Raw genomic sequence first — 14,042 nt, 5'->3', positions numbered from 1 at the left:
TGTTTCGGGTCATTGTCTTGCTGGAAGACCCAGCCACGACCCATCTTCAATGCTCTTACTGAGGTAAGGAGGTTGTTGGCCAAGATCTTGCGATACATGGCCCCATCCATCCTCCCCTCAATACAGTGCAGTCATCCTGTCCCCTTTGCAGAAAAGCATCCCCAAAGAATGATGTTTCCACCTCCATGCTTCACGGTTGGGATGGTGTTCTTGGGGTTGTACTCATCCTTCTTCTTCCTCCAAACACGTTTAGACCAAAAAGCTATATTTTTGTCTCATCAGACCACATGACCTTCTCCCATTCCTCCTCTGGATCATCTAGATGGTCATTGGCAAACTTCAGACGGGCCTGGACATGCGCTGGCTTGAGCAGGGGGACCTTGCGTGCGCTGCAGGATTTTAATCAATGACGGCGTAGTGTGTTACTAATGGTTTTCTTTGAGACTGTGGTCCCAGCTCTCTTCAGGTCATTGACCAGGTCCTGCCGTGTAGTTCTAGGCTGATCCCTCACCTTCCTCATGATCATTGATGCCCCACGAGGTGAGATCTTGCATGGAGCCCCAGACCGAGGGTGATTGACCGTCATCTTGAACTTCTTCCATTTTCTAATAATTGCGCCAACAGTTGTTGCCTTTTCACCAAGCTGCTTGCCTATTGTCCTGTAGCCCATCCCAGCCTTGTGCAGGTCTACAATTGTATCCCTGATGTCCTTACACAGCTCTCTGGTCTTGGCCATTGTGGAGAGGTTGGAGTCTGTTTGATTGAGTGTGTGGACAGGTGTCTTTTATACAGGTAACGAGTTCAAACAGGTGCAGTTAATACAGGTAATGAGTGGAGAACAGGAGGGCTTCTTAAAGAAAAACTAACAGGTCTGTGAGAGCCGGAATTCTTACTGGTTGGTAGGTGATCCAATACTTATGTCACGCAATAAAATGCAAATTAATTACTTAAAAATCATACAATGTGATTTTCTGGATTTTTGTTTTAGATTCCATCTCTCACAGTTGAAGTGTACCTATGATAAAAATGACAGACCTCTACATGCTTTGTAAGTAGGAAAACCTGCAAAATCGGCAGAGTATCAAATACTTATTCTCCCCACTGTATATGGGACGGCTGTCAATCCTTTGGTCCTTAAGTGAAACTGCTATACTTTTTTATTTATCACAGTTTTCCTTAACCAATTATGTTCTTTAATGCAAGACCGACAGACAAGTTCCTTACTTTCTCCCCCTTCCACTTTCCTCTTCCACTTATGCGGTAAGGCTGCAATTATTTGGTTGTAATTTTGGGTAGAGCAGACATTTCCATATGTTTTTGTTAGCTGCATGTGCGACATAACTCCACCAGTCCTACCGATGATATCATTTACGAAGATTATACCTTTTTTAAACATTCTGTCAAAAAATAAAGATTTTTTGTCAATTAGTATATTTGAATTTAACCACAATATTTGTTGCATTATTTGTTCTGTTGTTTCTGGAGGATTAAATTGAAATTGCAACCAATAGTGATATTTGGGAGATGATTTCCTTTTCAAATAACTGCAAATGAGTTGTTGTAATCTGAATAAAGGGAAAAAGGCCTTTCTTGAACATTGGGTGAGACAATCTTACTAATTTGCTTGAGAACCAGTTCGGATTTAAGTATAACTTTTATATGACTGAAGCTTTTAGTGATAGGTCTAATGCTTTAATATTTAATAATTTATGTCCTCCTAATTCATATCCATTATATAAATATGCCCTTTTAATTTTGTCTGGCTTGCCGTTCCAATTAAAATTGAATATTTATTTTCTCATATAATTTAAAAAACTGTTAGCTAGGCGTAGGCAAGACCATAAGCAAATAGGTAAACTGTGATAATACTAAAGAGTTAATCAGGGTGATTTTTCCACAAATTGACAGGTATTTTCCTTTCCATGGTAGTAAGATCTTATCTATTTTTGCTAACTTTCTATTAAAATGTATTGAAGTGAGATCATTTATTTCCTTTGGGATATGTATTTTGAGTATATCCACATCACCATCAGACCATTTTATTGGTAAACTACATGGTAATGTAATTTTTTTATTTTTTAGTGATCCAATACGTAATATAGTACATTTGTCATAATTTTGTTGTAATCCAGAGAGGTTAGAAAATGTATCTAGATCCTCTATGACACTGTGGAGGGATTCTAGTTGTGGATTTAAAAGAAAACATGAATCATCAGCGTACAATGACACCTTTGTTTTTAAGCCCTGGATTTCTAATCCTATGATATTATTATTGTATCTGATTTTAATAGCTAACATCTCGATGGCCACAATAAATAGATATGCAGATAGTGGACAGCCTTGTTTCACTCCTCTTGACAGTTTAAAACTTTCTGAGAAATAGCCATTATTTACTATTTTACACCTAGGGTTACTATACATGATTTTGACCCATTTTATAAGATATTCTCCAAAATTGAAATGGTCCAGGCATTTATATATAAACCCCAGTCGAACTTTATCAAATGTCTTTTCGAAGTCTGCTATGAATAGCAGGCCTGGTTTCCCATATTTTCCATAGTGTTCTATTGTTTCCAATACTTGCCTTATATTATCTCCAATGTATCTTCCATGTAAAAACCTGTCTGATTAGAATGAATAATATCCGACAATACCTTTTTAATTCTATGTGCTATACATTTTGCTAGGATTTTTGCATCACAACACTGAAGTGTAAGGGGCCTCCAATTTTGTAAATGGACTGGATCTTTATATTTTCCACTTGTATCCTGTTTATGGGCTCTATTTTAACAAACCTAACGCAATGGTATATCTTGGCGGTAGCGTTGTAGGTTTGGGGGTGTGTCAGTAATATTTTGGCTATTTTCACAACTGGAATTGGGGGCGCAGTAGCTGGTGATGGCGCAAATGGGCTGGATTTTGATTAATAAACATGTTGTGGGTGTGTCGAGGCTTGGCCCTCCCTGTCCAACCAGAACGTGCTCCATGGCTAAATATGTGGTTGCTTCAAGTTGTGTATTTTCAGTCTTTTATGTATTGCGTTGTCATCAACTCCAATTTGAATGTTAGTCCATTATAGCCTAGTTTGTTAAATAGCCTACCCCATATTTGATAAATATTTTGAACATGTTTGCAGTTTACATAGTTCTAATTGCATTGCTTCAATATGGAAATACAGTACATTGTTAAACATAGGCTATAGCATTCACACTGATATAGGGGCTAAGCCTACTGTAAATTGCAGTCTGGACATGCACATGCTAAACGTAATCAATAAGCAAGATTACATTTACTAGGCTATTAAAAATACAGTGTATAATTCTAATCAAATTCGAATAAAAATGAAACAACAACTTGTTTTAAATAGGCTATATCTAAATACAGTTACAGGCACCATAATTGCTCCCCATGGGCGTATAATACAGACAAGGCAACTTAGACTATGGAGGGTTTTACACACATCCAAAGTTTTCACAGGAGATTGAATATAAAGATAAAGGGGGAATGTCCACTCACCATTATACTGCCCGCAAATGTAATGTTTTATAAACATCATGGAACCATCTTACAGATCATATTTGTATTTCTCCAGAAATATCAGATGCAATTGCATTGCATTTGAGCCATGTACGTTCTTACCATAAACCCATGGACGGGAAATCTTTCTAATAAGTTTGGTTTTTAATTAAATTAAATGAAAACAATCAAGCAGTTTTTTAAACCAACAACAATATTTCTAAATACGATCGGGTCAGAAGCATGATATCATAAATCGCGTCTCTCGTTACATGAGCATAAGGCAATGTTTGCACAGGCCTAAGGGGTCTTCGTCAGGAGGAATGGATGTTTGTCCTATCCAATGAATATAGTATAAACTAACCCTACAATATGCCTAGTTATAACAAACATGTAGCCAAACTAGTTAATTTTTTATTGATAAGGTCTGTTAGAGTCTTTGCCACGTGAAAGTCAAACAAACGAACAGGCAAATAGCCTAGGCTACAAGCGGATTCAGCACCAAGGACAGCGGAATTCCCGCGATTTGACAGTTACATCCAACAGATGTGGAAGATATTTTGCAAAATTATAAAGGAAAAACAATAAGTAGTCTATTGCAATAACTTCATGTTCCTTTCATTCAATAGGCATCACACATAGGCATAATGAGCCCAAACTTTTCACAGAAACCGCATGGACAAAAACAATGTCCAATATAAGGACAAAACGGGAATGTCTGTTGACTGTTTTGCTGCTCATGATATTTTAATAAAAAATTGGTTATAGGCTACTGTTATGGCAAAATCGATGCCATAACCAATTAAGTTACAGCTAAGAACAGCTTTTGGTGAGTCTTAAATATCACCAGTAGCGCTGCTTGAAATTGGCACATTGGTGCACATTTTTAAGGACACACCACAAATATTTCACCCTTCCCACCTCAGCCCAAGCGAGCTGATATAAGAGAGGTAAATTACCAACCCTGGTTGGAAAATAGCAGAACGCTGGCTTTTACAAGTCAAAATTACCAAAGAGGGTGCATTAACGCCAGCCAAAAATAGAGTCCTATAGCTGGTAGTTTGTAGTTTATGGTTATAGCTAAGCGATAGTGGTGGTTAGGTGTAGTGAGTTGGTTAGTTGTAGCTAGGGGATCAGGGGCTGGTTGTGAGGCACATAGTAGCTGACGGTAGTTGTAGGTCAGGGATACAGGGTGGTAAGATGTAATGGACAGGGTAGCTGTAGTATACTATAGGTAGGTAAGTACTTGAAGGTAAATAGGGGATAAGGGGTAGATGTGTGAACCAGGGTTTGGGAGGGAGTTGGTTGATGTATAGCTTATGGGTTATGGTTGTAGGTAGGGATAGATACGGTGGTAGTTATAGGTAGGGGATGGATGTAGATAGGACAGGGGATGGTTGTGTGGTGGATCAGGGGATGGGGGTTGCTGATGGAGAGAGGGAGAGGGTAGAAGGCCTCTTTTTACAACTTTAAACAGGAAATTCCAGCCGGTGGGGGCAGCCATGGGAGCTGATTAAGGGTATTTATTGAAGCGCAACATAACATCACTGTGCATGTGTGTGTGTGTGTGTGTGTGTGTGTGTGTGTGTGTGTGTGGGGGGGGTTGTACATTCAGGATGTGTGTTTCTGTGTGTTTGTTTAGTTCAGGGTGTGTGTTGGTCTGCAAGGGATTATCAACAGTCACATTCATGTAGCGTATACAGTTAGACAACTGTTCATGTGGAAAAGGCAGAAGTACAGTAATTGAGTGTGTGTGCGTGTGTCAGTTATAGCAGACAAAACCAATAACTTTGATTTAACAACTGTTGGCAAGCGAGTGTGTTTTGTTGGAGACTCAAGACACTATTCACTGTAAACAGAGAGTAGTAAAATCTCTGTCAAGCCACATGCATAAAAGTAAAGGACAGATCAGCCGAAACATAGAAGACATGACTCAGCACAGAGACAAACGGATTGCCCTTGAAAATCAAAAACATACAGTAAACATAAGAACATCAGCCGCTTTCCAGAATGTATCAAATCACGATTGAAACCAGGCTTCCGCAAGTTGACCTGTAGGCATGACAACAGCATTGAGTGTGGTGTTTATGGGTATGACTCAAACGTCCAGACCGTGACATCACATCCACGACATCAGGCTGATTCGGGGTGAAGTTTGCCCTAGGTAAAGATCTAGGATCAGCTTCCACTCCCCCTATCCTAACCTTAACCATAAATTGGGAAAATACAAAACTGACCCAAGATCAGAGTCTAGGAGCAACTTCACCCTACACCCATCCAGGCTATAGCACTGCTAAAAAAGTCATGCTCCACAGGAAAATAATTGGGGAAGAGGGAATTAAGGGTACACCTACCCGAGCGCCTTTCGGCCCAATGGCTCCTATGGGCCCTGGCAAACCCTAAGACAAAGACAGAGAAAAAGTAGTTGAACGGTTAAACACAATCAGTGGTTAAGATAAAAACAAATGATCACAGTGATACGATGTGTGTGCGTGTGTGTGTGCGCGTGTGCGTTCGTGCGTATGTGCGTCTGTGTGCAATTTGAGTCTGTCAATCGGGAATTTATGAATTTATGAGTCTGTCAAGTGTGAATTTGTAGTTGTAGAGGTGTAAACCCAATCTAACAGCAGGGAGAGACAGAGGACTTCCTCTAGTGTAGCAGGGTTTGGAACAGTCTCTAGAAACACAATGACCCATCCTAGGAGTAGATGCCAGGAAAGCAGCTGTGACTGCAGCCTGACTTGGGCTTGAAGTATGTAGTTAAAAGTGTCTCTTAATTTCTTTTTAGGAAGATTTACTATAGCTCTTCAACTGACTCTCTGTGGCAAGATTTACATGACAACACCACTCTAGTCCTGCACTTTGTGTAGATGATGCATATAATAATTCTGCACATAGCTCTAGTCCATTCACTCTCCCCTGCACAAGTACAACCCCTTACCACATAATCCTCCTTAATCCACCAGTCAAGAGCTGATCTGAACCGTCTAAACCTACTGTAGATGAGCATAACCCCCTGACCTCTGACCCTCCTCTACTAGTCATACCTGACCCCTGGCCCTACTGTACAAGTCAATCATGACCCCTGACCCTACTGTACCAGTCAAGCCTGACCCCTGACCCTACTATAACAGTCACAGCACATCAGAGGATTTACTGCACCTGCCTGCCAGGATAACCTTTGGCACCTGGGCTTCCGTCTGGACCTCGCTCTCCCTGTGGGAAAGAAGGAAGGGGGGTTAAAGGCAGATAGAAAGGATTGATACAAATTACAGTAAGCCAGTGACAGACAGCGCTTTGTGCAGAGTAACAGTTAGTCTAACGGTCAAACTAGACCAATGCTGCTACGTCACCGTAATGGCTCCATCACGTGATCTATGAGACATGCTATACCAAAAGCAAAAGCAGCACATCTGTGAAGTGAAGATCGCTTGAAACAGTGTAGTTTTACGCTTTGAGTCTATTTTCCTTGTCAGCGACAGCATTGCAAAGATGATGTAGATGCACAGAAATGCACATAATCAAATATAAATTCAAAAATAATCTTAATAACACATTGAAAGTGTCTTCGGTATCACATTTTATGCTTGTATTAAAAATATATAAATCTATGTTGATGCAATTGTTGATACAACCACTTCAAGTCATTTTAACATGCAAACAGTCTAGCAATGCATGAATGCAATGACATTGTATACATTTATGAACTGGATTGTGTTTTGGAATTATACAGAGTATTCGGAAGATATATTCAGACCCCTTGACTTTTTCCACATTTTGTTACGTTACAGCCTTATTCTAAAATTGATTAAATTGTTAAACAGGTTTTTAGAAATGTTTGTAAATATATATTTTTTTAAATACTGAAATATCACATTTACATACACTACCAGACAAAAGTTTGGACACACCTACTCATTCCAGGGTTTTTCTTAATGTTTTCTATTTTTTACATTGTAGAATAATAGTGAAGACATCAAAACTATGAAATAACATGGAATCATGTAGTAACCAAAAAAGTGTTTGTTGGCTGCTTTTCCTTCACTCTACCGTCCGACTCATCCCAAACCATCTCAATTGGGTTGAGGTCGGGGGATTGTGGAGGCCAGGTCATCTGATGCAGCACTCCATCACTCTCCTTCTTGGTAAAATAGCCCTTACACAGCTTGGAGGTGTGTTGGGTCATTGTCCTGTTGAAAAACAAATGATAGTCCCACTAAGCCCAAACCAGATGGGATGGCGTATCGCTGCAGAATGCTGGTAGCCATGCTGGTTAAATGTGCCAAGAATTATAAATAAATCACAGACAGTGTCACCAGCAAAGCACCCCCACACCATAACACCTCCTCCTCTGTGCTTTACGGTGGGAACTACACATGCAGAGATCATCCGTTCACCCACACCGCGTCTGAACCAAAAATCTCAAATTTCGACTCCAGACCAAAGGACACATTTCCACCGGTCTAATGTCCATTGCTCGTGTTTCTTGGCCCAAGCAGTACTGTAAGTATTCAGACCCTTTACTCTGTACTTTGTTGAAGCACCTTTGGCAGCGATTACAGCCTTGAGTTTTCTTGGGTATGACGCTACTAGTTGGCACACCTGTATTTGGGGAGTTTCTCCCATTCTTCTCTGCAGATTCTCTCAAGCTCTGTCAGGTTGGATGGGAGACGTCGCCGCACAGCTATTTTCAGGTCTCTCCAGAGATGTTTGATCAGGTCCAAGTCCGGGCTCTGGCTGGGCCACTCAAGGACATTCAGACACTTGTCCCGAAGCCACTCCTGAGTTGTCTTGGCTTTGTGCTTAGGGTTGTTGTCCTGTTGGAAGGTGAATCTTCGCCCCAGTCTGAGGTCCTGATCGATCTGGAGCAGGTCTTCATCAAGGATCTCTCTGTACATTGCTCCGTTCATCTTTCCCTCGTTCCTGACTAGTCTCCCAGTCCCTGCCACTGAAAAACATCACCACAGCATGATGCTGCCACCACCATGCTTCTCCATAGGGATAGTGCCAGGTTTTGTCCAGACCTGACGCTTGACATTCAGTCGAAAGAGTTCAATATTTCTATTTTTTACATTGTAGAATAATAGTGAAGACATCAAAACTATGAAATAACACATATGGAATCATGTAGTAACCAAAAAAGTGTTAAACAAATCAAAATATATTTGAGATTCTTCAAATAGCCACCCTTTGCCTTCATGACAGCTTTGCACACTCTTGGCATTCTCTCAACTAGCTTCACCTGGAATGCTTTTCCAAAAGTCTTGAAGGAGTTAGGGACAAGTCTCATCAGACCAGAGAATCTTGTTGCTCATGGTCTGAGAGTCCTTTAGGTGCCTTTTAGCAAACTCCATGTGGGTTATCATGTGTATTTTACTGAGGAGTGGCTTCCTATCTACCATAAAGCCCTGATTGGTGGAGTGCTGCAGAGATGGTAGTCCTGGAAGGTTCTCCCATCTCCACAGAGGAACTCTGGAGGTCTGTAATCATCGGGTTCTTGGCCACTTCCCTGACCAAGGCCCTTCTCCTCCGATTGCTCAGTTTGGCCAGCCGGCCAGCTCTAGGAAGAGTCTTAGTGGTTCCAAACTTCTTCCATTTAAGAATGATGGAGGCCACTGTGTTCTTGGGGACCTTCAATGCTGCAGACATTTTTTGGTACCCTTCCCCAGATCTGTGCCTTGACACAATCCTGTCACGGAGCTCTAGGGACAATTCCTTCGACCTCATGGTTTGGTTTTTGCTCTGACATGCATTGTCAACTGTGGGACCTTATATAGACAGGTGTGTGCCTTTCCAAATAATGTCCAATCAATTGAATTTACCACCGGTGGTCTCCAATCAAGTTGTAGGAACATATCAAGGATGATCAATGGAAACAGAATGTTACCTGATCTCAATTTCGAGTCTCATAGCAAGAAGTTATTAAATCCTGTTTTCTGTTTGTCATTGTGGGGTATTGTGTGTAGATTGATGAATATATTTAAATCAATTTTAGAATAAGGCTGTAATGTACAGTGAGGGAAAAAAGTATTTGATCCCCTGCTGATTTTGTACGTTTGCCCACTGACAAAGAAATGATCAGTCTATAATTTTAATGGTAGGTTTATTTGAACAGTGAGAGACAGAATAACAACAAAAAAATCCAGAAAAACGCATGTCAAAAATGTTATAAATTGATTTGCATTTTAATGAGGGAAATAAGTATTTGACCCCCTCTCAATCAGAAAGACTTCTGGCTCCCAGGTGTCTTTTATACAGGTAACGAACTGAGATTAGGAGCACACTCTTAAAGGGAGTGCTCCTAATCTCAGCTTGTTACCTGTATAAAAGACACCTGTCCACAGAAGCAATCAATCAATCAGATTCCAAACTCTCCACCATGGCCAAGACGAAACAGCTCTTCAAGGATGTCAGGAACAAGATTGTAGACCTACACAAGATTGGAATGGGCTACAAGACCATCGCCAAGCAGCTTGGTGAGAAGGTGACAACAGTTGGTGCGATTATTCGCAAATGGAAGAAACACAAAAGAACTGTCAATTTCCCTCGGCCTGGGGCTCCATGCAAGATCTCACCTCGTGGAGTTGCAATGATCATGAGAACGGTGAGGAATCAGCCCAGAACTACACGGGAGGATCTTGTCAATGATCTCAAGGCGGCTGGGACCATAGTCACCAAGAAAACAATTGGTAACACACTACGCCGTGCTCAAGAAAGCACATATACAGGGCTGTCTGAAGTTTGCCAATGAACATCTGAATGATTCAGAGGAGAACTGGGTGAAAGTGTTCTGGTCAGATGAGACCAAAATCGAGCTATTTGGCATCAACTCAACTCGCTTTGTTTGGAGGAGGAGGAATACTGCCTATGACCCCAAGAACACCATCCCCACCGTCAAACATGGAGGTGGAAACATTATGCTTTGGGGGTGTTTTTCTGCTAAGGGGACAGGACAACTTCACCGCATCATAGGGACGATGGACGGGGCCATGTACCGTCAAATCTTGGGTGAGAACCTCCTTCCCTCAGCCAGGGCATTGAAAATGGGTCGTGGATGGGTATTCCAGCATGACAATGACCCCAAACCCACGGCCAAGGCAACAAAGGAGTGGCTCAAGAAGAAGCACATTAAGGTCCTGGAGTGGCCTAGCCAGTCTCCTTACCTTAATCCCATGGAAAATCTGTGGAGGGAGCTGAAGGTTCAAGTTGCCAAACGTCAGCCTCGAAACCTTAATGACTTGGAGAAGATCTTCAAAGAGGAGTGGAACAAAATCCCTCCTGAGATGTGTGCAAAACTGGTGGCCAACTACAAGAAACGTCTGACCTCTGTGATTGCCAACAACGTTTTTGCCACCAAGTACTAAGTAATGTTTTGCAGAGGGGTCAAATACTTATTTCCATCATTAAAATGCAAATCAATTTATAACATTTGTGACATGACTGATCATGTCTTTGTCAGTGGGCAAACGTACAAAATCAGCAGGGGATCAAATACTTTTTTCCCTCACTGTAACAAAATGTGGAAAAATGGAAGGGGTCTGAATAATTTCCGAATGCACTGTATATCATGGTTAATGTATGCAGCCTTCCTAACAAAATACATGAGGTTTTAACTTGTTCAACAAAAATAATATTCATATTTGAGCTTTGACCGAAATGGATTTGGCTGCATCTGTTAATGATGGGCAAATTAACATTCATGGATATAGTCTACTTAGAAGGGACAGGAATAGGAATGGTGGGGGTGTAGCACTGTACATTCATAATCATATACCTACTGGCTCAAGCACATCTGCCTCACCCGGCACCCATATTGGTAGGATGTGTGTATAAACCTCCTAGCTCTAAGGTCTCCTATCTGGATGACTTATGCACTGGGTTTGACCAGGCCACAGATTGTAACAGAGATGTATTTATCTTCGGTGGTTTTAATATAAATAGGAAGGATCACAATAATTCAAATATAACTAAATTAATGAGATATGCTGAGAGCTGTGGTGTGAAACAAATGGTTAATGATACTACGAGATCATCAACTAAGATAGGTCACCGTTCGGACACAAAGAAAATTAATTTACTGAGTGATAATGTAAACACACATTCTTCCAAACAAGCTATTGTCCAATGGATTGATGATCATATTATGAACAAAAAAACCTGCTCTTTTAGTCTACAAATGGTGTCAGTAGAGGTGTTAAACCTATTGATGTCATTAAACAATGGTAAATCTACAGGTTATGATCTTATGGACAATGTTTTACTTCGCTATGCTGCTCTCCAGATTGCAGCTCCACTCAAATACATATTTAATTGGTCACTGGAAAAGGGGACATTTCCAAATGTATGGAAGCATGCTAAACTGTGTCCAATCCCGAAAGACAGCAAATAACCCATTACTCCTGCCAATAGTTGACCAATTAGTCTACTCCCTTCACTCAGTAAGATATTGGAGGGTATTGTGTAGACAAATATGGGAGTATATGGAAAATAATGATCTGATCACAGCCAATCAGCATGCTTATCGCAAAAACCATTCCACTACAACTGCATTGGTTGACACGACTGACCAGTGGCTCAATGTAATGGCTAATGGTAGGTTTGTGGGTGTACTATTTTTTGTATTTTAGTGCAGCATTTGATTTAGTGGATCATGAAATAATTTTGACAAAATGATTGCATTATGGGTTTAAGGAGGCAGCATTGAATTGGGTACAGTCATATCTAACTGACAGGAAACAGTCAATGGGTCGTTTTCTTCCCCTCATGCTTTAAACTGTGGAATACCGCAGGGCAGCTGCCTTGGGCCACTTCTTTACTTAATATATACAGACAACCTTCCTTATGTCTTATCTAAAACTATATTTGCAGATGATACTACAATTTATACAGCAAAACAATCGGTTCAACAGGTACAGCAAGCTCTACAAGTAGATCTGGGAAATATCAGAGGGTGGGTTTGCTGGAACAAACTTGTTTTGCACACCAAGAAAACCAAGGTTATATTGGTCTGTTCCACTAGGAAAAGGCCAACACAGCATGGGATACAATTAAGTATGGGGGGAGTACAAATTGAGGAAGAAGCAGAAACCAAACTACTAGGGGTGCAGCTAGACAACTGCTTATCATGGTTGTCTCAAATAACTGATCTATCTAATCTATGTAAAAAAAAAAGAAGAAGGATAGCTAAATATTTAACGGGAAAGATTCTTAAGCAAACAACCCAAGCATTAATTGGGAGTCAGGTGAACTACTGTTCTGTGGTCTGGGGAAATGCATCAGCAAGTGAAATTAGGAGGCTGCAGATTGAACAGAACAAAGCAGCAACAATTGTTTTAAGGTGGAGATATGGTTCTTCTGTTGTAGTCATGCACAATGCTCTTGGTTGGTCATCAATCAACAAGATAATAAAAAAACATGCTACGGACAATTCCTTCGACCTCATGGCTTGGTTTTTTATCTGACATGCACTGTCAACTGTGGGACCTTATATACAGTCGTGGTCAAAAGTTTTGCCTCAGTTCTGATGATGGCAATTTGCATATACTCCAGAATGTCATGAAGAGTGATGAGATGAATTGCAATTAATTTCAAAGTCCCTCTTTGCCATGAAAATGAACTGAATCCCCCAAAAACATTTCCACTGCATTTCAGCCCTGCCACAAAAGGACCAGCTGCCATCATGTCAGTGATTCTCTCGTTAACACAGGTGAGAGTGTTGACGAGGACCAGGCTGGAGATCACTCTGTCATGCTGATTGAGTTAGAATAACAGACTGGAAGCTTTAAAAGGAGGGTGGTGCTTGAAATCATTGTTCTTCCATGGTTACCTGCAAGGAAACACGTGCCGTCATCATTGCTTTGCACAAAAAGGGCTTCACAGGCAAGGATATTGCCGCTAGTAAGATTGCACCTAAATCAACCATTTATCGGATCATCAAGAACTTCAAGGAGAGAGGTTCAATTGTTGTTAAGAAGGCGTCAGGGCCTCAAGAAAGTCCAGCAAGCACCAGGACCGTTGATTCAGCTGCGGGATCGGGGCACCACCATTGCAGAGCTTGCTCATTGTTTGGGGCATCCGGAAAACACCTTGTCCGGAGAAGACAAGGTGAGCGCTATCATCAGTCCTGTGTCATGCCAACAGTAAAGCATCCTGAGACCATTCATGTGTGGGGTTGCTTCTCAGCCAAGGGAGTGGGCTCACTCACAATTTTGCCTAAGAACACAGCCATGAATAAAGAATGGTACCAACACATCCTCCGAGAGCAACTTCTCCCACCATCCAAGAACAGTTTGGTGACGAACAATGCCTTTTCCAGCATGATGGAGCACCTTGCCATAAGGCAAAAGTGATAACTAAGTGGCTCGGGGAACGAAATTTTGGGTCCATAGCCAGGAAACTCCCCAGACCTTAATCCCATTGAGAACTTGTGGTCGATCCTCAAGAGGCGGATGGACAAACAAAAACCCACAAATTCTGACAAACTCCAAACATTGATTATGCAAGAATGCAGGATGTGGCCCAGAAGT

At 41.2% G+C, this 14,042-nt stretch overlaps 1 protein-coding gene across 2 annotated transcripts in view; it reads right to left on the bottom strand.

Moving 5' to 3' along the window:
• LOC121582745 (collagen alpha-1(XXVII) chain A-like) overlaps positions 1-14,042 on the bottom strand; it is a 388,342-nt gene that overhangs the window by 241,594 nt on the left and 132,706 nt on the right. For both annotated transcript variants that reach the window (XM_041898821.2, XM_041898822.2), the window contains exons 9-10: positions 6,679-6,732; positions 5,871-5,915 (exon numbers count right to left, since the gene is read on the bottom strand). In XM_041898821.2, the coding sequence (XP_041754755.1) occupies positions 5,871-5,915; positions 6,679-6,732 (99 nt within the window). The remainder of the gene's footprint in view (positions 1-5,870; positions 5,916-6,678; positions 6,733-14,042) is intronic.

Source organism: Coregonus clupeaformis, chromosome 15, assembly GCF_020615455.1.
Source record: "Coregonus clupeaformis isolate EN_2021a chromosome 15, ASM2061545v1, whole genome shotgun sequence".
NCBI classification, from domain to species: domain Eukaryota; kingdom Metazoa; phylum Chordata; class Actinopteri; order Salmoniformes; family Salmonidae; genus Coregonus; species Coregonus clupeaformis.
Note: the sequence above shows the minus strand (reverse complement) of the source record. Positions and strands in the feature narration are given on the sequence as shown.